Source organism: Lissotriton helveticus, chromosome 3_1, assembly GCF_964261635.1.
Source record: "Lissotriton helveticus chromosome 3_1, aLisHel1.1, whole genome shotgun sequence".
NCBI classification, from domain to species: Eukaryota; Metazoa; Chordata; class Amphibia; order Caudata; family Salamandridae; genus Lissotriton; species Lissotriton helveticus.
The window spans coordinates 1,943,829,395-1,943,852,960 of record NC_136061.1 but is presented as its reverse complement, the minus strand read 5'-3'; the positions used below and the strand labels follow the sequence as shown (position 1 = coordinate 1,943,852,960).

General features: G+C 42.4%; 1 protein-coding gene across 5 annotated transcripts in view; it reads left to right on the top strand.

The window, feature by feature from the left end:
* DENND4A (DENN domain containing 4A) overlaps positions 1–23,566 on the top strand; it is a 587,116-nt gene that overhangs the window by 422,797 nt on the left and 140,753 nt on the right. For 4 of the 5 annotated variants that reach the window (XM_078683021.1, XM_078683019.1, XM_078683022.1 and 1 more), the window contains 5 exons: positions 234–365; positions 2,288–2,407; positions 16,353–16,496; positions 20,209–21,326; positions 22,992–23,208. In XM_078683021.1, the coding sequence (XP_078539147.1) occupies positions 234–365; positions 2,288–2,407; positions 16,353–16,496; positions 20,209–21,326; positions 22,992–23,208 (1,731 nt within the window). The remainder of the gene's footprint in view (positions 1–233; positions 366–2,287; positions 2,408–16,352; positions 16,497–20,208; positions 21,327–22,991; positions 23,209–23,566) is intronic. The other variant, XM_078683023.1, reaches the window with a different exon arrangement.

Sequence of the window (23,566 nt, the reverse complement as noted above, 5' to 3'; positions counted from 1 at the left end):
AACCTACGGGCTGGAACATAAGTGACCAATAACTTTCAGCAGAGATAGTTATGTTCTTTTGGTTTTATAAATGCTTAAAAGTGGTCAAGAAATGCAGAATGACAGGACGGGCGAGAAATCGTAAATGTTTAAATAGCGTTTGGTAAGAGCTGATCTAGCCTCTTGATTTGGCTTACAGTCATATAGTCCAACCTCTTCACATCAGTAACCTACTCTCATGCTTTGTTCTCAAGCAGATGGCAGTGACCTGGATGCCGTGAGCCACGGAAGCATGGATAGTTCCAATGACATTAACCCTGCGGAGCAGATGCCCTTCAGCACTTGTTTAACAAAAGTAGATTCCACTGATGATAGATCTAGCACAGGTTTGTCGCTGCGATTCTGCACACATTTGTATATGTATGGCACTTCTCACACATAATGAATGTTTGATTTGGGTCTAGGCTACAGCAGCATCTACTGATCTGCAGTCTCGGTACTTTCTCTTTATCTCTTTCTTCTGTAGTTCATTCTAGGTTCGATGCATGTTTGGAGATTGATTCTTTGAGGGTTTCATTTCCCATTAACCACAGAAGATCATTATGGTACCAAAGTTGAAACTTTTCCCTCAAATATTTAACAAAGAGGTTCTTTCATAAAGCTGTTTTTGTGTTTTAAGGAAAAGCCGGCATTCACTTGCAGGCTACAGTGAAAGCAGTTAGCAAGGGTTAGGGTACAGTACTCCCAGAACAAGGATGGACTAGCTAGTGTTCTCAGTTAATTGGTGTGAGGAACCAACATTCATAGGAAAGTCATTTGGGGATCTCTCACTGTTAAATAATAAATGGGTGGTGCAAACTTGTCAATGTAGTTGTAGGGTAGTTGTAGCTCATACTGTTGATCACTGAATGGGTTAGAGCTGCAAATCTTCATGCGAGAACAGACTTATCACACTAGCAGGGAAGTGATGGATTCATTCTCCTTAAGAGCTAATAGAATAAGATAGTCCTTGTTTTCAGTAATCAAGAGGAGACCTATGAGCAATGGTGAGCCGAGAGGAAAAGCTAGCAACATTATCACTAAAGAGAGAAGTTGCACACCTAAGAATTGAAACTCCTAGGCAATGTGGAATGGAAGCAGATACTCCAATGCAGAATGAGGCAGCCAGAAGAATCTAGTGCTTTTACTGTACCATCCTAGTGTCTTGACTCGAACCCAAGGCATTTACATCCCAAGCAATCCTTTCTCTGACTAAACCGTATGTTGAATTCTGGCTGTCAGGTGCACTTTATCATATCGCCATTCTCAAAGCTATTTCAACTTTTGTATCATCAGCACCGTTCTATGTTGAATTATGTTTTACACATGTGACTGTTATCATTCACTGAAGTGGACATCATCTCCTTTTAAAGTTAGAGTTTTTTTTATCTCTCTGACATCACATCCTCCTACTACTCTTATGTTTTGTACCCAATGAAGTTTATCCTTGTTTCACTGCAGGGATCAGTGGAGCTCTAGTTTGCATTTGTTCTGACTCCTAAAAGTGGAATGACACCAGTAAAATGCTTTGCCTAAGACAGGCGTGGATAGAAGTGGGATTGGAAAAAAGTGATTGAAGAAATGCTTGAATCTCAGTTACTGGTGTTTACTTGGGCCACATTCCAGTCCATTGTTATTCACCTGCTGTGCCATTTTAGTCTGAGACCTGACATAGGCAGAACTAGTCTTGATCCCGTTCCAGTAGGAAAAGACCAGCCTGAAAAGCCAGACCTAGTCCCTTCTGAACTGGAACTCAAGCAACCCCAGGCTGGTTTGAACTATTTATGCCTCACAGGTGAGGTAAAGCTATATTCTGTAGCACACTGAGCAAGGTATGGGTATTCTCATATTGGAGCAGAACCCGCCTGATTTGCATTCGGCTGGTTTCTGTCTGCAGTGGCACAGTGGCAGAAAACGTTGGACTGTGATGGAGCCAGGAGTAATTTCCAATGGGAGAGATTATTTCATGCATTCCACCCATCAGTTTTTTTCATACAGCTGAAAGGTTCTAAAGGGGAAGAGTTTTAGGGAAAGGACAAATTATGGAAATATGTCTGAACAAGGGAATTACATCTGGAGAAAGGAATAGCAAGGCCCTAGACTCGGTGGCAGACTTGATCAGCAATAGTACCAATATAAATGTATATGTGATGTTGGTGTGCTGTTTTCGTGTAGGCCACTGCTGTCCCATTTCGCATAAAAAAAGCACTGTTCTTGGCTTGGATTTTTTTTTAAATTGCGACCTTGCTATTGTATCTGTTTATTGTAGGGGGGCAGTCCGATCATGGTTACAGCTCCTTGTCTAAAGAGGAGGTCCGGCGAGGGTCAGCATCTGTGCAAGACATCCAAGAGGAGACCGAAGACCAGGGAGAGACGGACTCCAGCTCACGTAGGTGTCTGTAAGAGGTCACTTGACAGCACCATTCAGCTGCTTGGAATGATAGGAGGGTACATAGAGGGCATTAATCATGTTGAGATCACTCCATTCTTCCAATTAGTGGTCTGTTGACCTTTCACCTTTTTTCACCGAACCTGTATCCTCTCTTGCTGATGTTGATATTCTGCTACTAGCAATGCAAATCTTCATCTTAATGTGTCCTCAGGCTTCCGCTTCTGACTGTACTTCATGCAAGTGCAGCCCAACTTTGTGACACAAGGCCAAAGAATTAAAATTACTTTGCACATTTCCTCATGGAAGTGATTGTCTTTTCCTTCCTGTCAAAAATGTTTTCATTGCTTTTAAATGCTCTGGCACCCTGAAGTCTCGTTTGAGCTAGAGAAAGCCCATCAGCTGCTTACGCATCATCGACGGGAAAAGTGCCTTTGCACAAATGCTTTGCGTCTTTATGATATAACTTTTTGTTGGCAGTAGTATAGCAGTCCCTGTCAATGTCAACTTAAGAATTGAGTGAAATGTTAACTCCCTAAAAGTGGCTATTTAAGCACACGTCTAAGACTTGCGAGCTGCACTTCCTTGGAAAAGCTTTGTCACCATTGTAGTGAGAAAGGAGTTAAAATCATTAGACGGACCAGAATGAAGACGACATGCATTTCTTTCAAAGTGTAACACACTGCCATAGGGATTGTGCAGGGAAAGGAAAATAAGATTATTTGGCTATCTTGTGAATGGAAATGCATTACTAGGGTAACATGAGGCTTTGGAAATTCACATTAACAGACAAACTGTTTAGAATATTTTCATTAAATCTGATGGTTTCCCTGCTCACTCTGTTGTCTTTCCCTTTTACATATTTTGTTGAAAGGCCTCTTTACAAGGAAACTCTCCATGTGGCACTATGTCTTTTTGTATTCCAGAATATGGTATCTCCCCTGCAGTTGTGCTATTTATTACCTTGTAGTTTCTCTTCTTTTAAAAAGTAAGCCTAATTCTTGCTGACACCCTCGCAAGAAGCATTCATTCACCATACTCTGCATCCAGGAACCTCCATTCATGCTGTTCCAGTATGCTGTTCTGGAACATTGGAGTCTTCACTACCCAGTTTGGCGCTATGTGGGAAAGAGTGTTTGCTCCCCTGAACACATCAGTACTGACAATAACATGAAATGACAGGAGGGCACCACTTAACTATAAATAATACGCACAACAATGATCCTACAGTATCAAGCAAGTGAAGCAGCCAGACGCGTACCAATAGCATTTCAGAGCAGAGAACAATCTGAAACTGCAAACAAATGTTCAGCCTTTCAGCTGCATTATGGCGCTACTCCAAATTGTTGGCACCTGCCCAGGGTTACACCCCATAAAAACAGATAAAGCGTACAAAAAACATAACCAAAGGACAATTTGAGAAATAAGTTCAACAAAAAGTGGGGTTTGCACAAACTGATTAGTCTTTGGGTACAACAGGAAGGGATGGTAAAAGTTCATGGCACCCTGGATACATGGACCTGCCTGACAATTACAATTTCCAGACACGGAGCGGGGTGGGGGCGAGAGAGGACTGAAAAAGACTTAATTGATGGCAGTTCAATAAACACACTGATGCACTTTTTTTGTCTGAAATGTAGTTTGTGTCTTATATTTTGATACAGAATTACATACGAACTATATCACTCTTTTCACTCCTTCACTTCAGAAAGCAAACATGACTTATTTTGTGTTGTCTCTGTAGCAGCGTAGTACAGTGATCTTGTCTGTATGATCACCCCAGAAGTTTTGCATTTTTCTTGATCCTATTTTGACCAGTATTGGGGCTTACAGTGTCAATCAATCAATCAGTAGATGTGTAGAGTGCTGCTTGTCACACCCAGTGAGTGTATCCAGGCGCAATGTGTGCGCTGTGCTATAAAATGGTATTGATAAAATAAGTTGCACCTCATTGGTCTCCTTATCTTTCCTGTAAGGCCATAGCAGACTGTGCAGGAAATGCACCAATGGCATTGGAGTTAAATATCTTGTGTGGGCAGCAGTATGTTTATCCAGTACTGGGGTATGTTTCATTGGTGCACATGCCTGAATCATTCCCCTTCGTCGAGATGGGAGTCCCACAGTAAAATATTCAAGCAGTGCTTTAAAAGCTTCATAGGCTACAAAGGTGCAAGGCCATCTAAACAGTAGCCTATTTATGTCCTTCTTAAAAAAGGACTAAATGTTGGAATCCAGACAATCAGCTGTTAGCACCCTCTGGAATGCTCCCAGCATTACTCAATTTTTCTCCTCAGCTTTCTCAAATTTTGACATCATTTCAGACAGAAAAGGCCTTTTCTGCCCATGTAGCAAGAAAAGAGTCCATGTGGATGATCCACATAACGTGTGTATAAATTGCCTTTACCCAAGGCATGAAGTGAGAGAATGTAAGATCTACTGCACCTTCTCAAATAAACCCCTCAAGGACAGAGAGGGAAGGTTTTCATTATGGCTTCAGACCACTAAACACCAGTCGCATTCTTCTGATGAGGAAGATGACAGAGCCTCGACATCCCATAAGAGGGCCTGATCGAAGGACATTTCCTCGGGTGAAGGAAGAATGCATCATAAGTCTTCCCAATACTTCAAAAAAAGAGAAGGTTGCTAAACCTTCCTCTGAGCCAGCATTATCTGTGCCTTCTACACCTGTCAGGAAGGAAGGAAGATCGTCCTAGAGTCTCCTCATCAGATCCTGGGGGTAAGAAAACCCTCCATAAATCATCTTCAATGCTTCCTCTCTCGTCGAGATTCTGTGTTACATTGACGACGCCGTCGTCGACGGCAAATGTGACGTCAACGGCGATCCAGCTCCTATACTATCTACTGGAGTCTTCGCATCAACGACGAGGACCCATTGTCGTCGAGGACTGTCTACACTCCTTCGTCAACTAAGATGCTGTCGGCAAAGATCCCGACGATGACGGATTCGCCGACGAGTGGTCCATCGATGGCGACACCATCGACGACATCAATGAAGATACCATCGGCGAGGACACCATCGATAACACCGTTGACGATGGGATTTTCTTTTTCTGTGGTTTCTGCAACGTCGATGAGGATTACTGAAGTCACCAGAGTAACCAAGACATTCCTACGGCCATCCATGCTAGAGTATAGCAAGGTTTCGCCCCTGCTTCCGTCACATCTGCTGGAAGGTTATGTAGAAGACGATGAATATGATGATGGCCTTTATGGGGTGGCTCACAGCCCATCTGACCTTCACGTAAAGTGTCAAGATGATGAAGATGAGGACTATCATGATGAGTCCCAATACTACCAGCAAGGGTATATGGCTCCGCGTCACAGTAGCCAATATAGTTTTCAACCAGAGCCACGCCCCAGGGACATGGCCCATCTGCCACCATCATTGATACAAGATCTACAGGCCATGTTGGCAGATTACCGACAGAGGTTTACGCTGCAGGAGAAGCAGCCAGACATGCCAATACCTCAAGTAGATCCTACAGGTACACCAGCCCCTCAATAGCCTAGCACACCTGGGAATATTCCGGACCCCGGAACAGCTGACCCTCGAGCACAAGACACTTCCTCCTCGGAAGATCGGCACCATGGATTTTCACCAAGTGCCTGGCGCCCGTAGCAGCAGGCCTGCGAGCAGAGGATTCAAGTATTCCTGTAATTTGACGACTGGCTACTCAAAGCACTAACAGCACAGGAGGCCAGTCGAGTTCCGAGCACCTGCCTTCACATGTTGGGACTCACTATAAACAAAGAGAAATCATTGTTCCATCCAACTCAAGTCATATCCTTTCTGGGTGCGTCCATAAACACCATTCAATGCAGAGCGTTCCTATCTCACAAAAGACTGAAACGTCTGCAAACACTTGCAAATACCATATAAAAAAAGGGTCCGTTTCTGTGTGAATGTTCAAGTCGCTCCTGGGGATGTGTTCTTCAGCAATAAATCTGGTGCCACTAGCCACAATGATGATGAGGCCTCTTCAAGAGGAACTACAACAGCAATGGCAACAGGCTTTGGGATCCTTCGAGGACGTAATCAGATCACAACTCGAAAGGTCAACGCCCTAAATCTTGTACTGGGCCTTACTTTTCTCCAGACTTCATACTGACAACGGACAACTCCTTGGAGGGCTGGGGAGGTCACATGCAAGAATTACAAATTCATGGCAAATGGTCCTCTGCGTAGAAGCATCAATCAGCACATCAGCAGTCTATAATTCAAAGCCATATTCCCATCTCTTCAGGCATTCTTACATAGAAGATCGGGCTCCTCCCTGCTAGTTCATACGGACAATACGACCAGCAGGTACTACGTCAACAAACAGGGAGGAACAAAATCCATTATGCTATCTCAGGAAGCGCAGGCATTATGGGGTTAGACAACACCGCATGGAATCTCTTTAAAGGTCGAGCATGTCAGAGGTCTGCACAGTACTCTGGCAGACACTTTAAGTAGAACTCAGACCAGTTGTCACAAGTGGGAGCTCGAGCAGTCCCAACTCAACAAGGTATACCAAAGGTGGGGAAAAGCAGCATTGGACCTCTTCGAGATGAAGGAGAACGCCAAATGGCAGTATTATGCCAGTAGATTCCCTCCACCATGGTAAAGGGGGAATGCCCTTTTAATACGATGGTCCGGGATACATGCGTACGCTTTTCCCCATCCCGTTAATTCCCAGGGTGTTAACCAAGATGAAATCGGAAGGCTGTCATCTGATTCTGATAGCGCCACAGTAGGCCAGACAGTACTGGTTCCCGGAGCTACTCCTGCTGTCGGAGTTGAAGCCCATTTACCTGCAGCCATCTCTATCTTGGTTATCGAGGGACAGGGGCCAAGTGAATCATCCAGACCCGCAATCTCTTTATTTGCCCGCATGGCTCCTGAGTTCTTAGAATTCAGGGATCTGTATGTCCCGCAGAAGTGCAGGGAAGTTATTGCCAAATCCTGAGCGGCTAGCACTATCCAGACATACTGCCTAAAATGGAAGCAATTCTGTTTCTGATGCAAGCAAAACAACCTTCACCCGCTCCAAGCGCCTCCGGAGCAGATTTTACCATATCTCTTCTCTTTGGCAAAATCAAGTCTCACTTCCTCATCAGTGAAGGTTCTCCTGGCTGCAATTTCCCGTTATAGGAAGTCTCCTCAAGTTCCTGCTCTCTGTGCCTCTACTCTTATAAAACAATGGATGAGGGTTCTCTTCCACGCATTTCCATCCGTGCGTGTGCCACCCACCGGAATGGAAGCTTAATTTAGTCCTGGCACAGTTGATGAGACAGCCGTTTGAACCAATTCACAAAGCAGAGCTCAAGTTTCTCACCTGGCTCTCACATCTGTGAGGAGGGTTAGCAAAATACAAGCTTTTACAATTGAAGAACCTTTTCTGCATGTCACTGAGAACTATGTAGCTCTGCGAATGAATCGGTCTTTTATTCCAAACGTCCTGTCACAGTTTCACCTCAACGAACCAGTGATATTGCAATTCTTTTTTCCAAATCCATCTAGGCCAGCAGAACAGACTTTGCATACATTGGATAGTAAGAGATATTTAAAATTCTACCTGCACAAAACAAAAGACATATGGAAAACAGATCAGTTACTGGTCGCTTACGGACAAGGAAAACAAGGGACAGCAGTAACTAAGGCCATGGTTGCCAGGTGGGTTTCTTCTGCCATCCAATTCTGTCATGACAAGGCTGACAAGCCTCTAACAACAAGAACTAAAGCACACTCCACCAGGACAATTTCTACGTCAGCAGCTCTGTTTGCCGGATTGATATTTGGACGAGATATGCCGTGCTGCGACATGGAAAAATGTCCACACTTTTACAAGACGTTACTGTCTGCAATCTACCCAGCGTGATTATGCAGCTGTGGGCCAAGCGGTACTGTGTCATCTCTTCAAATAAGGCATAATCCAACAGGGGATTCCCTATATAACCCTATAGGCATCTGGGATATACTCATAAAACAAAAAAACACAATGATGCCTCGGGACAGATTCAATCCAACTAAGACGGACAGGTTTATTAATTATCTATCTGAACCTATTAATGTTATGAAAAATAAATCCTCTGGTTTTAGTCACTCCCCAACCGTTACCTCAAAGACACATCTGTTCTACGGATAAGTTTCCTTTTCTTTATTTGCAAATGTATCATAGATTATCACTTTGCTTTTACTATTTTTTTTAGACTGTTATTCAAAAATGACATTTACATATATATACACACATGAATGTTTACAAACATTTACAAACATATATAATTATATATCATTTCATCAACAAACTGAACAATAGAAACAAGTTATGATTTCACTTATTGTTTCTTGTAGCCCCTATTAGTCTAACCAGATGCTCTACCGTATGTTACAAATGAGCATTCCTTCTCAATAAGATCACCCTCCCTCAGCAGTACTACCAGGTCATCAATTCAATCCTTTTCTTCACCAACTGCTGTTATAAACGTTTACATATTTCAGTTCATTGGGTGTCCATGTAAGTAATGTCGATGCGTTTCAGCCCATCAACTTGCGGGCCTCATCAGGACTAGGGCTTCCGATCAACAATTATATAAGCAAAACCTATTGACAATCCTGTGTCTCAGGTTACAGATCCTGTCGATAATGGGCTGTCATGATAAGTTATAATATAGCCCTTTCCAATTAATTCTCCACAGTCAATTATTCACCGAGTAAACAAGGAAACATTCCACTCTTCCAGTTTAACTTTTCGTTTTCCCCGTATAAGTAGGATACTCTTACAAGTATCGTCGGTGCTGCAACAATTGTTTCAAACGAACGCCATTATCGTCTTCCGCATATACGTATACAGATAACAGCAGTTGGTGAGGAAAAGGATTGAATTGATGACCTGCTGAGATAGGGTGATCTTATTGAGAAGGAATGCTCATTTGTTACATACGGTAGAGCATTTAATATGTATTGCTGATGTAACTATTTGTTACTGGAGATGTAGCTTAGTCAGAATACTGTTCCTGGTTTCCCATGGCAGGAAAGAGAGACATTGAGGCCAAAGCATGTACATGCAATATGTGACTATAGCTTTATATGTGCAACAACTAGCTGACGAGTTCCCCAGAGCACAGCTCCACAAGAATTTTAATTAAATAAAGTGATGAAAAATCAACCGGTTAACAATCAATCAGGAAACCTGCGATGGGAATTAACTTGGCGTCAAGGCGCCCAGTGGGCGCCTTGACGCCCACTGGGCTAAGTTTGCGCATGACAAAACCCCCTTTACTTACTTACAAGTGGCCTCAACATATTATCGATTAGCTCGATCTAGTTGCTCAATTGACAGCTGTTGAATCAGATCTGATTTACATATGCCTGGAGCGACACCTGGTGGCCCACCGCCCTCTGAAGCCCGCCAACCCCCACAGACCACGCACGCAACCTGGGAATCATCCTGGACTCCGAGCTCAAAATGGACCGCCAGATCAACTCTGTCTCATCTTCCTGCTTCCACACCCTCCGCCTCCTTCGTAAGACCTTCAAATGGATCCCCCTCGAACACCGAAAGACAGTCACTCACGCCCTGGTCACCAGCAGACTCGACTACGGCAACGCACTCTACGCCGGAATAAACAAAAACCTCATCCGCAAGCTACAGAACATCCAGAACGCCGCCGCAAGACTGGTCCTCAACCTGCCGAAACACTGCCACATCTCCCAGCACCTGCGCACACTCCACTGGCTCCCCGTCGAGGCGAGAATCACCTTTAAGATGCTCACCCACGCACACAAGGCCCTCCACGGCACCGGACCAGCATACCTGAGCAGCCGACTCAAATTCCACGCACCCCAAAGGACTCTACGATCAGCCCAGCTTTCCTACGCCGTGGTCCCCCGCACCAGAAAGACCAGATCGGGAGGCCGCTCCTTCCTCGCGGCCAAAGCATGAAACGCCCTTCCGCTCCACCTCAGACAGACAACATCGCTCCCCATCTTCGCAAGAAACCTCAAAACCTGGCTCTTCGACAGACCCCCTCCTTGATGGAATGGAACCTGCACCCCCCCCTCCCCCCTCCCCCCCCCCACCCCTAGCGCCTTGAGACCCTTACGGGTGAGTAGTCGCGCTTTAACAAACTCCTGATTGATTGATTGATTGACATACAACAGGGTAGGTTCACCCTGCTTAATTCAATGTGCAATCAAGATGCACAGCAAAAGAACCTGATTTCTTATAGAGGAACGAAACATAAAGCATACAGTACCTACTTTTTATCATTGATCCCATGACACAGGTTATTTTGGTAGACAGGAATACTTATCTCAGTGTGTAACTGCATGTTGAGAAGTTGCCTCTGCAGGTATTAGGATGGAGGTGAACCATCAGGGACCGATTTTAATCAGCATTGTGCGAAGGATTTATTTCTCTGATGCTAATGAGAGGACTACAGGTAGGGATATGTAAATGAGCGAATGACAGAAGTGTACTGTTTTTTTCTGTCAAAATATCAGTTGTGAGTACCTCTGGAAAGTAAATGTCAAGGTACTGATGGCAGATGAAATGACAAAGGCTTTAGTTATTGTGTTTTCATGTAAATAGAGTTCTTACAAGAAACAGCTCTTGAGATGATGCTGTGATGTATTTGCAAAAGGAAAGCAGTTTAGAATATGTATATGTATAACATTGTGGCATATACTTATCTGTTTTTAAGTGCTCTAATCTATATAGATAAGAGAGAGAAAATTGCTGAGTATCTGACACTTTTTTTTCAAAGGGCAATCTAGCATTATAATTCTGGTCTTTTACTCCAGGTCTGGCAACTTCACCTCTGGTGGCATCTTCTCTAAATATAAACAATAGAAATATTGTCCTGCTCATTGTTCAGTTTCTTAATTTTCCCAAGAAGTAGCCCACCATGGCATCAATGAGTGTTGGTTTACAAGACTGAAAACCAAGAGGGTACAAACCTGTACCTGGCCGATTCCAAGAGCATTGGAATCGGCCAGCTTCAATTCTAACTGCTTAGAACTGGAGGCACCTTTTGTTCAAGGAGGAGGGCGAGAGAGCGAGCCCTCAAGCACTGTAGTTTTCTCAGTTTAACTTTTATGTCCCTCTCACACCCACATTCTCCCCACCTTGTTGTTTTACCCCATATCTGTAAACCTTTAGGTTCTCCACTCTATAACCTTTGTTGGGCATCTCCCAGTGGAATGCCAGAAAGCTGTACATACATTCATATGTTCCTCATTTGTGACATAAAGAGTTGCCCATCAGCTTGTAAGCTATTATCATCCCCAGACGCAGGAGTCATTCCAAGAGCCCTAGCCCCACTGTCCAGTCTTTGCACCGAGGCTAAAAAAGAGCACATAATCAACAAAAGCATGGTTTGCGGAGCTAATGCCCCCAACAGCCTAACTCGGACACTATTTAAAGCAAGCCCATCCATTTGGGAAAAAATCCTAACAGCTCTTTATAACCATGCAGTCATGACAGTTAAAATCCCAGACTCATGCTGAGGGGCTATCATACACTTTATTTTTAAAGGAGCAGGCTCTTCAAATACAGGAAACTATCTTCAAATCTCTTTGTTAGGCAACAATGCAAAATATTAAGGGGGGCCTTCTCCTAGAGGAACTCGAGACCTGGGCCTGAAAAAATACCATTGTGCTCATAAACCAGACAGGAGTTTAAAAATGAATGGGCACTATCACTAACTTAATGACCATTTCCCTTATATTCAATTAAATTAAATCCTATCGCACCCTCCTCTACCGTTGCTTCATAACCTTTACCGCTCCTATGGGCAAAATTAGCAGCACTGGGGATCTCACCACATCTACTCAGAGGGATTGTTGAGCTGCACATGAACACGTGGTTGCGCATAAAGGTGGGGAATAGAAACACTGTCTCTAGAAAAATTCTTACCAGTGCCGGCCTGAAGCAAGGGTGCTTCTCAGCTCCATTTGTTTTCAATATCTTCGTGGCATATCTGGCAACCTCTCTAAATGACATCACTGCACACACACACACCCAACACCCACCCACCCACCAAATAGGTGGAAAGCATATGGGGTGCCTGTACCATGCAGACAATACACTTCTTATAAACCAGGCAAAATTAGGCCTTCAATGTTTGCTAAATACCCTCCAAGCATACACTGACAAGAACCAACTGGTTGTGAACTTGCAAAAGACCAAAATATTGATCATAGGGAACAAAATCATAAAGAAAGGACAATGGTTTTTAAGTGGAAGCAAAATATGTATATGTATACCTATATGCATTGAGGCATTTTAATCGACCACGGCGGCTCATTAATGCCACCAAAAAAATACATCAGGTATAGGGCTGGAGCTCTTCACAATGTCTTCTGAAATTTGGCACACTTTCTCTCTGAGCCCTCATTCACACCACTCATAGAAGTAATCAGGCAAAACTGATTCTGACAATCTCATATGGTTCTGAAGCCCTGCGTGGCATGCGTGCCTGGTTTCAAGTATATATAGGAATGCTTTCAGACTGCAACATAGTGAATCCCCGGCCCAAATACGGCTGAGATTTGTGATCATTAGTCAAAATATAATGTCAAGGCTCATTTGCAATACTTAGCCATAAACCCCTTGGCTCAAAGCTTGACACCCTAAGCTCCTATGGTTAGAAATCTCGAACCAAGGCCCCACATTACCGTCCCGGGTCTACGCAGACCAGGAAATTAGAATCTTACAACTAAGGGCCCTTTGGTCTTTACCAATCTCCTTCACAACCTTTAAAGCTGTAACCAAAAATGCCATGTGTCAGCTTTCCTCTATCATGGATAAGAATACATTAGCCAAGCAATCACATGCCTGCCTCATCATCAGTAGTAATAAAGCCTTGCACCTTGTAGCGCCAAGACGCCCGGGGGCATACGCTGCGCTTTATAAGTTGTAAAATCAAATCAATCAAATCACTACCCTACCTGGCAGCCAGTCTGTCTATCATAGTGAAACGACAGCTCACCTGGTATAAGCTTGATGACTTCCCGACCTTGGACCGGACTCCGAGCTGTAGCAACTCGGATGGCAGAAAGCATTGCAGGTTATGCAACTACAGTACCAACGAGAGTCAATTGAACGTATAACTTGCACCTGTCCAACAGTGCAAATTTGATCTTTCACACATTGCTTAAAACCCATTACAAAAGGCAAACACATGTGCAGAAGCGCTGCAATTGATTCCCTGCAAATCACTGACTAGACAAACTGCACGCTTGGTAAATTTCTAGCATGCTCAGTGAAGAAACGTAATGCTCCAGAGGCTGGGTTTTCACAGAACGCCCCACGCGCGGATCGATAGCCCATTAAGCCTGTTTTTGGACAACTACTCTGCGAAAATTATGAGAAAAGCATGTTCATCCAGAAATGCTAGACCTCGTTTTTACGTAATGTTAAAAAAAACAGCGCTCTGCTCTCATTAAATATTGTTAGGCTCAAAGTTTTTGTTGTTCGTTTTCATGCAAATGAATTGTCTTTATGTATTTGTATGCAATGTTTTTTAATAACTGAGCATTTAGAATTCATTATAATAAGTAACCATCATAAGGCAATAGACACCCTTAGTAAAAAAGCAGCTGAGCAAATGCAGTCGGTGACTGATCCTGAAAATCCAATGTTCTGTCTTGGGTTTTAAGGGTCTTCAAATATAGTCATGACCTTCCAACCAAGACTTGCATACCGTAGTTATGAAAGAAATTATATGCCATTCTTCCAGGTATTGATTGTTAATATGGCTAAGGCCTTTAATCTAAATGAAAATGTGCCAGAGTTTGCCTTGCTACGCTAGCTGACAGTTTGAATCTGGAAAGTAGATTTGCAAGAAATGTTGCTCTGCGCCTTCTGCGTCTAAGTCATTGGATACTAAGGGCAGTTCCCACTTATAGTAGATTGCCGTTCTTGCAGTATGATTGGTGATAGGCTACACCACTCTTCGTCATCATAGAAAAAGGGCAAACGCCTACAATCACAGTATCAGGTAGTGCCAGCAAAGTTCACCAAGTATACACCAATATCCAAGGTCATGTTTTTAAGGAATCAACTTGACAGATTTGCATATCTCTTCCCTAAAGAGCACAAAATGGGATCTAAGATTAGAGAAGCATATAAGCAGACCCAAAGGAAATGCATTGCTCACATTAGAATGCCGATAAAATACTCCGATTTTAATTTCAAGTGTAGAATTTCAAAAACATGCTTTTCACCAGTCTTTCTTATACAGATGCTCAAGAACTAGTTATTGTCCCTCCTTTCGGGAGTGTGCATTCTGAAGTGCCACTGTGTGAAAGTCCTTATTGACTGCAAAGCTGTATCAGGTCAGAGTATTAGGCATTGTACTCAGAGCCGCTCCTTGACCCTCTGGTATAAAGGCAGACAGGCTTCCAAATCTAAGTTTACCCAATGAAGAAAAGGTTTTAATTAAGACTAAAAGCTTTGCCCTACTTCTAAAATACAACAAGTAAAACAGATGTCTTGAGTGAGTGATGGGTTTACTGAAACACTAATTTCCATTTATATCTGCTAGAGTTAACTGTCAGCTCTTCTGCGACTAGCAGAGGCGAATATACAGATGCTGACTTACAGATTTACAAAGAGTTTGGCATATTATGCCCTTGACGCACCACTAAGATATTGCCTACTGTACCCTGCTTCGCTATTTTTGAGCTCTAATGCCTGGTAGAACTCACTTTCTTTATTTGACCTTCTTAGGTTTGAACTCTATCAACCCCCGAACCATCTCCTCGCCTCCCCCCTACTCAACTTGTTCTTCACTTCATCAGTGCTTATGTGAATGTGTTTACCCTGGTTAAAACTCAATGTTGACAAGACAGAAGTGTTACTCATCTTTCCCCCAGCAACTCACTTTATGACCAGCAAATTTTTGCTCCTGTCCTCCTCTACTGAAGACAGTTTAGAGCCTTTGAGTAAAAATATATAGTAATCTCCAAAGAAATGCTCGGATGGGTGTAGAAACCTCCTCCTGTATGTTCGATATGAGAACTTTACTTATCGTCGAACGTTGGCAGCTTGCTGTGGCCACTTTCCCAGGTTCCCATCTGTATTACATTAACCGCCTCTGTCTTAGCATCAATATTTTCTTGGACATTTGCAGTCAGTCCAAAACCAAGCAGCTCATATGGTGATGCATACTCACAGGCGTATTGCCTAAGCCGTCGTTTTAAAATCTTGCACGCTTCATCAGTTTCTGGCTAAAGACTCCGGGAAATACTATCCAACTAGATCTCTTTGTTCAGCCAAGTTTTAGATTTTGACTGTTCCACGATTTTACTGATCTCGTCTAGGTGGATGTGCTCTTTCAGTAGTCACTCCCTCTCTTTCTATCATGCTGCCTTCCTATCTAAAACTGATTCACAATCATCTGCAGTGCAGGAAGGGCCTTGAATGTGGTTATTTTCACAGTAATCCGTGTAAATGCACTGATCCTCTTCTTTGTTTCAGTTATACCACCAAGAGACCCTTGTGATGGAAATGTGCTCTATTCAGTTTTTTCTAACACATAACATAACAGCATCGTCAGTCTCAGAACTGTCATGTTAGGCTAGCCTGTCAAGACTGATGCACGAATAGTTAAAAAAACATTTGAAACAGAATGTTCAATGTGCCTATGAAAAGCTGTTGGCGCAGTTGAGAAAACATTCAGTGTATAGATGTGTCTTATTACCAACATAGGTGTGTTATACCTGACTTTCCTTAGGAAAGATATACAATTCTGTAAATCAGACCTTATAATATGAACATACACATACATGTCAAATTAATTCCATATTCATTTATATTATATATTAGGCACTCACATGGCAAATGTGTAGCAGATACAGACCATGTCAATGTGTAGTGTTCTGCCTTTGTGTGAGTTGATTATAAAAGCTCAAATGTCTCCATTCTGCTCCTCATAGTTTCGGAGAATGAAGATCCCAAAGGAAGTGAGGATTGTCTTTCACAGCTGGAATGTCGAGATTCAAGGAGTGTAAAACCTGTCTCAAGTATTCTTCACCTCCGGGATCCTGTCAGCAAGACGAATATCATGCCAGTCAGCAGTGGTAAGTTGACATCCCTTTATAAATTAATTATATCCAGCATGGTCTGGAATTTTACAGTACGTCTTTAATTATTGGATTGGAGTTGAGTGTGATTTCACATGGTAAAAACCCCAATATCGTGCATCATAAACCGGAAACCTGATACATAACTTGTTTCTGATTTGGGACCTTAAATGGATCTTCATGTTCATAACTTGCTGATCAATGTAAAGCCTATAGAGCTTTCCACCTGGTCAAGGGAGAATCCTTGTAAGAATTAAGCCTCAAGGATGACCTTTTGGCCGAGTTTACTATAGATTATCCTTGAAAGAGCTATCTCCCTTACGGTTCAACAAAATATAGAATATTAATGCACAAATAATAGAGAGCAAAACTTCCTTTCTTACATGCTCCAAGACTGTGGGACAATATCGATCTTGCACCTCTGATCCTCCTCATCCCAACTATCCTTCAGGAAATATCAATGACTCATGTCTTTATCATTTTCCTACAAAGAAAATATAGGAGGCCCCCTAATTTAAAGGTCTGGGACCAGGGGAATAAAGTTAGAAAAAATTAGCGTCCCCAATGTCTATTCCTAACGTGGAAATAGTTTAAAGGGAATTGGTACCCACTACCAGTATCTAATGGCACAACCACCACCTATACATTTATATAGAGAAAACCTCAAACAGATAACAACGTACTATAGTATTTGAACCAGTGACAGCATTAAAAAGTTTTCTACGGCAAATACGTTTTTACAAAACTGTAATATAAAATTAAACATGAATTTACACAATGGTTAAAAATTGTTCATGAGAACAAAAGTCGACGCGGCGTTTCGGTTAAAAACCTTCTTCAGGACAGTTTCTCACAACGTATCTCTATGTGTATCTCCCTCAGGTTTTCTTCTGAGGTCATGTATCAAACTAGTGTCCTGGTTTGGGTACACCTTCGATACAACAAGTACCCCACTACATCAATCTGGGTATACTTGTGATTGATTTTATCTTGATTTCAGATATCATGGATCTGTACTGTGTCGGAGGGGCCACTGGTTAGTTTTATGATGCTCTGTGATACGGGCACAGGGACTTAATCAATCACCGCAGCTGCGTGCTGAATATGCTTCGTCGGCAGTTTCTAGTTGTGGGATGATCCTCACGTTGTCCGAGTTGCAATGTTTGGCCTCCCTGCTCCTCCGTACACAGCTTCCAGGGGTTCTGTTTGTTTCAAACCTGTTTGAGGTTTTCTCTATATAAATGTATAGGTGGTGGTTGTGCCATTAGATACTGGTAGTGGGTACCAATTCCCTTTAAACTATTTCCACGTTAGGAATAGACATTGGGGACGCTAATGTATCATTTTCCTACCACCCAAGAACTTCCAGGTGCTTCTGTTGAACCCCTATTCTCACCTGCCCTATACTGATATGACTTCTACTCCTGCTATATAAATGCACCTGCATTCTTAGTGTGACTGGCATGCAGGTGATATATTCTTGTTGCTACTTCTAGTGAGCGCTCTGCTACGCATAGAGGTCCATACTGTGCAAATGTCTACTGTACTTCCTTAAGTTGTGAGCACTCACTGTTGTGGAGCGCTTTGACTCAGATGCTCTTTATAGACTTGTTATGTTTGATGTGATCATTCTACTGTTGCAAAGCGCTCTGATACCTTCAGGTCTAGCTAGCGCTATATAAAACTCTCAAATAAAAATATTTGACATGTAAAAGTAAAAACAAATCAGTAATAGGACAGTGAGAATCGAAAATCCTGGCATTTGATAGTCCCAGCTCTAGTGCAAGATCCCTTTCAACTGCTGGAGAGGAGAGAATGACTTGTATTCTGCCTGAATACTGTGGCTGAGAGATCCCATCGTCTCATTATTTATTTTGATTGAAACCCATCTAATATTTCCAAGTGGACTAAATCAGGTTGACCTCTGGCTGCAGGGTTTGTGTTTTGCTTCACTCTGTTGGTCTTGTATGTCTGGGAATGATGGTCTCTTTCTCAATCTATTTCTATAACTTAGGAGTCTTTCAGGGGCTGTTTTCTCTTTGTTTCGATTGACTATTTCTCTTATCAAATGGTAAATCATTTCCTGTACACCCCAGCCTGTTTTTCACTGGATGTTATCTTGGGCCACACGACTACTAATGTTTTACCTGGGAATTTTGTTTTCCTTATACTGAGTCTAAAGGAACACTTGGAAATGGCTCTCCTACCCCCCCACCCCAAGCGGAGGTTTTAGGATTGTCCCATGTGGTTTCCCTCTTGGGTGCAGAATCAGTTATATGACTCCTGGACTTAGGATAGTTGATTTGTCTGGGGCCTAGCTCTCAATCAAATTAAAGACTTATTTTTTTAAGTTTTATTCTAATAAAGTTTGTCGCAGCCATAAGGTTGACCCATTTACCTTCTCATGCAGCTCAAAGCTGATGTCTGAAATAATATATAGCATGTTCGCAGTCGCTCTGACCCATCCCGTAGTTAACAACCACACCACTTTTCAGCAGGAAATCCTGTCTCTTAGGTCTCTTACCTGTACCGTACTAAATACACTTTTTCTGAATCACTTCCTATCCTCTTCTTGCTTTTACAGCACTCTGCTATTCCTGAAGTTAAACATCGAACATTGCACAGTCATTTTTTTCTCTAAGATGTTTACATGTTTTATTTTAATAAAGGTTGCTAATTAGTACATTGAAATAACTTTCAGGATGTTGCAGCCTTTGACACTACAACAGCTGCCCGATAGCACTATGCTAGTAGAGACAAATAATTGCATGTGCACTCTGTTGATCTACACTCTAGATCTTAATAAAGTGTTCTTTGGGAGAAGACTTTAAGAATGTAGTCAGGAGTATTATCTAAACCAGTGCATCCCAAACTTTTTAAAACCTCGACCCATTTTTTATAGAAGGACTAACTTTTGTGACCCACCTAGCTTTAATGGACATGAAGTGGGTAAAGCATTATGTGGTAGCGCACTGTCATTTACAGACAGCACATTTTCTATTCAAGTAACCTCCTCATTTGCATGGACATAGAGTTTTGCTGATAAAACTGTGTTGTGTTGTGTTACGTGTTACGTGCATTATCTCCCGCAAGGATATCCTGGCACTGAGCAGGTGCGAGTCTAGGCACACCTAGGGCCTAGTAGGTCTACTTGAAAAGCCAGTTCTTCAGTTTCTTGTAGAATTCAAGAAGTGAGGAGGAGGCTAAAAAAAAAGTACTTCATTTTTGTTTTCCTAACTGCTGATTCTGTAATTTTCATTTACAGGAATTTATATTTTATGTGTTGCAAAAAATGGCATAATACAGCGTTTCCTTTCACACTCTGTGTACCGCAACAAGATTGTCATATTAATCCCTTTACTTTTCTTCTCTTGTCTGCAAAGTGAGGAGTTTGTAAACCAATCCACGTGTTAAAAAACATAAGCATCAATTTGCAGAAGACATAGCCTGACCTTTCACATCTGTCTTTGAAGCGCACAAAATGTGACTAGATAATTAGTGAATTTAAAGTCATCTTTATTTATTGCTTGGACTTTCGTGTCCCACCAGTGGGTTGAGACCCACTGTTTGGGTAACTCTGATCTTCACAGTCGGGGATAAATGCCCTCACTGTATCCTACCTATGCATGAGTTATGGATAAAGCCGAGAGCATCTATTTCATACATTTATCCTTTAAGTGAGAAGAAACTGTTTGTGCTTTCTTCACAGGGAATTTGACTAAGCCACCCTTTTCTCTGGAATGTGACGGCATAAGTGGTGGAGCACAAGTTCTGCAGAGCCCTGGATTGAGGAAAAGGCATAAGAGTGCAGTGGATCCTAGAGCAGAAGATCAACAAATCCAGGGATGTCGGAACCGAAACTTGAGTGGAGGAGTTCTGACCGGGCAGCTCGTTAATGGGCTTGACCAGGACGTTGGCTGTAGAGGCATGGTAGAAAACTTGGGTGCAGATGCAAGAATACTTACAAGTGCTTTTCAGAAAACCATAAGGCCGAACAGCCTTAACTTCAGAAAGCCATCATCAAGGTCAAAAAGAATCAATGTGGAGAAAGATTTGAGTGATGAAGATGCACCACTTGAGGGAAATCAAAGCTCTGCAGATAAAATAGACTCCCCAGCGATCTTCGATCTAGAGGATCTGGACAATGAGCCTGACATGTTGAAACCAGTTAAGCCAACAGACCTTCGGCTCAGTGGCCCAGAGTGTAGTGGCAGTAGTCATTTTTCTGCCAAACCTGTCAATAAAATGGACGTTGAGGCTGGTTTTGATCCACTTTCCCTGCTGGCCGCTGAGTCTGAGCAGCAGAAAGATGATGACGAAGATGAAGAAGATCAAAGCATTCTCACTCCATCAGCTAGACGTGATTTGGCAGAAGAGATTGAGATGTACATGAATAATATGAGTAGTCCCCTAAACAGTCGTACCCCAAGCATGGATTTACAGAAATGCTATGATGACAAGGTAACTTCAACCTGCAGCAAAAGTCCAACTGTAGTGCACCCCAGTCGACGATCCAGCTTGCCTCCAAACTCCTCCCGGCCTGCAATCATTCCTAGATCCAAGACCTATCACTTGAAAAAGGATGAGAAGCGAAGGGATCGTCTCTGGTCTTCCCCATCATATTCCCCAAGTAGTCCCAGGAGACAACAGTCTGTGGACATCAGTGGGCCAGTAGCAGTCATGTCTCCAACATCTTTTAACTTGGACAACCTACTCACACCTACATTTGATGTGCTGAAGAGTAGTATGTTTTCTGCTGGTAAAGGTGTTGCTGAAAAGGCAAGCAAGTGGTATTCAAAGATCTCAATGTACGCAGGTCCTGTGAAGGTAAGCTCCATGTCACACACTTGGCTCTTGAAATTGTTTTCTTGCACAGGTTAAGTAGATCACAGGATAACCCACACATGTCTTTGAAATGTAATTAAGAGCTCGAACAGTCAAGCTAAGATAGTCTGAGAAAAAGAGATACTCATACTTATCCATGTCCTCTGCAATTAATGGCACACAAAGCATGTTGATTCTGATTCTGTCCTTAAAAAGGAAGTACTCAGCAGATCTCTTTGTAGTCAGCTTGTCCGATCTTATAAAAGGTAGCAACATTTTTAATTGATAGGAATATGCACATATATTTTAATATATATATTTTTTTTCATCCAGTGAACTGCGCTCATAAAAAATGTCCCATGATACATTTTACTTGTTGGTAAGGTATAGAAATGTACTTGAAAAACACAAGAGAGATTCATTCGACGGGAACACCTCAGTGTGTTAAGTGGTAGATAGTAGCAGTAGTTAAACAGCATATCCGTACATATGACATGCATAGGTTTCTCTCATATAATCCTACATTCTTCCATCATTACTGAGCTGGAGATGCTAACTAAAATGAGATCTCATTGATGCACCACGGGGACGTGCCAGAATGTGACCTTATATTTGATGGCCATTCAGTTTCTCTTTACTTACTCTTTCCGTTTTAGGAGAGTGAGGCATCTCACTGTTGAGATATTTTCATAGTCTAATCATCCAAGGTTTTTAAGAATTCCTACTGAAAACAATGCTCATTATTCCCCATAGGGTGTCTATGGTTTTTCAGTCACCCTTACCTTACGTATCTTATGTGCATGGAGTATATGGAGCAAAGTTCAGTTGTTTGTTTCCTGCATGTTTGATAATTCCACTTGATCTTCACGTGGGAGGTGCCTGCTTTTCTTCATTGTTTTCTAACCGTTGATTTCATCGAGTGTATTTGTTATTAAAAGGACTGTGATTTTCTGAAAGTAATTTCTTTCATTGTAGTAAAGCTGCCGCTGTTCACTACATGAAAGCTGCCCGTTTTCACCTGATGCAGTTTTCGCAATATAATCTTAGGGGACTCTTTCTGATATGTCCCATTAGCTTGCATTGACATTTGTGAGCTTTTCGTTATTTAAATGACCAATCCTGACTGGGTTAACCGAATGTGTCAATGATTCTTACCATGTTTCCCTAACACTACCATTTTGCCTCATATTTTTAACAATCAGGGTCTTTCCCCTGTGTCTTTCTGAAAACCATCTTCAAGATGCATGTTTCAAGTCCTTCATATTTGCATTTGTTTTGCGAAGAACCAAAATGAAGATCTCTATCCTCTTTAAAAGTGCTCTAAGAGAATGTAAGCATACAGAAATAAACAAAAACACCATGAAGGACTAATCATTGTTCTTGGGCCTTACTATCTCAGTAACCCTTCACAGCTCACTTTTTCACCTTAGAAGTCCTTAAAATCTCTTACTTCAAGAAGTCAGCTCAGCATTTGTGCGGGTTCGGATAAATATAGGGACATTGATCTTCAGGCCCACTGTCAATGCACCAGGGCGTAGGTGATAAGATCTGGTGTTCTTCACAGTTGTAGAACACACCAAAACCAGCAGGGATAACCAGAGTTAAGCTGTTATGTCATCGGGGTACGGTGTGGTCACCATGTTATCTGCTTATTTTGTTAATCATTAGGATCAGAATGCAGATCGGGCCAGTCTGTCTTCGTGTGGAGCGCAGGAGGCAGAATCCACATCATTGACAGATGAAGATGCCTGCAATGACTTTGAAGAAACCTCTTCTCCTCTGGAAAGCCGTGCACCTTCCATGACCAAGGGGCTGGGGCTGAGCAGAAGCAGCCTTGAGAGCACTGCATCCCAGGACGCGTCTTCCAAACAGTTTTATCACTGCGGTAAGGAGCAGTACTTTATGAAATGGGTAAACCAGACTGTCTTCTCACCTAAGGAGATTATGTCAGAGGTTTTTTGTTATTGCTTAATTTTAATTGCCACAAAAAGAATGGCAGCTTGATTGCTAATAATTAAATAGACTGGCTTCACTGTGATTCTTTGTCCCCTAAACAATCCATACATCTGTTTCAGTTAACATCTCTCAGCTGCCATTTTCCAGCCCTCTGGCAAGTCATCAGTAACTTCTCAGACTTGTATATTAGTGGCTCTCCTTGTACATCAACTGCTTCTCGAAGTACTGTACCATGTATTGGGGTCAGCTGATTTATAGCATTTATGCAACACAAAGAACCTATTAAT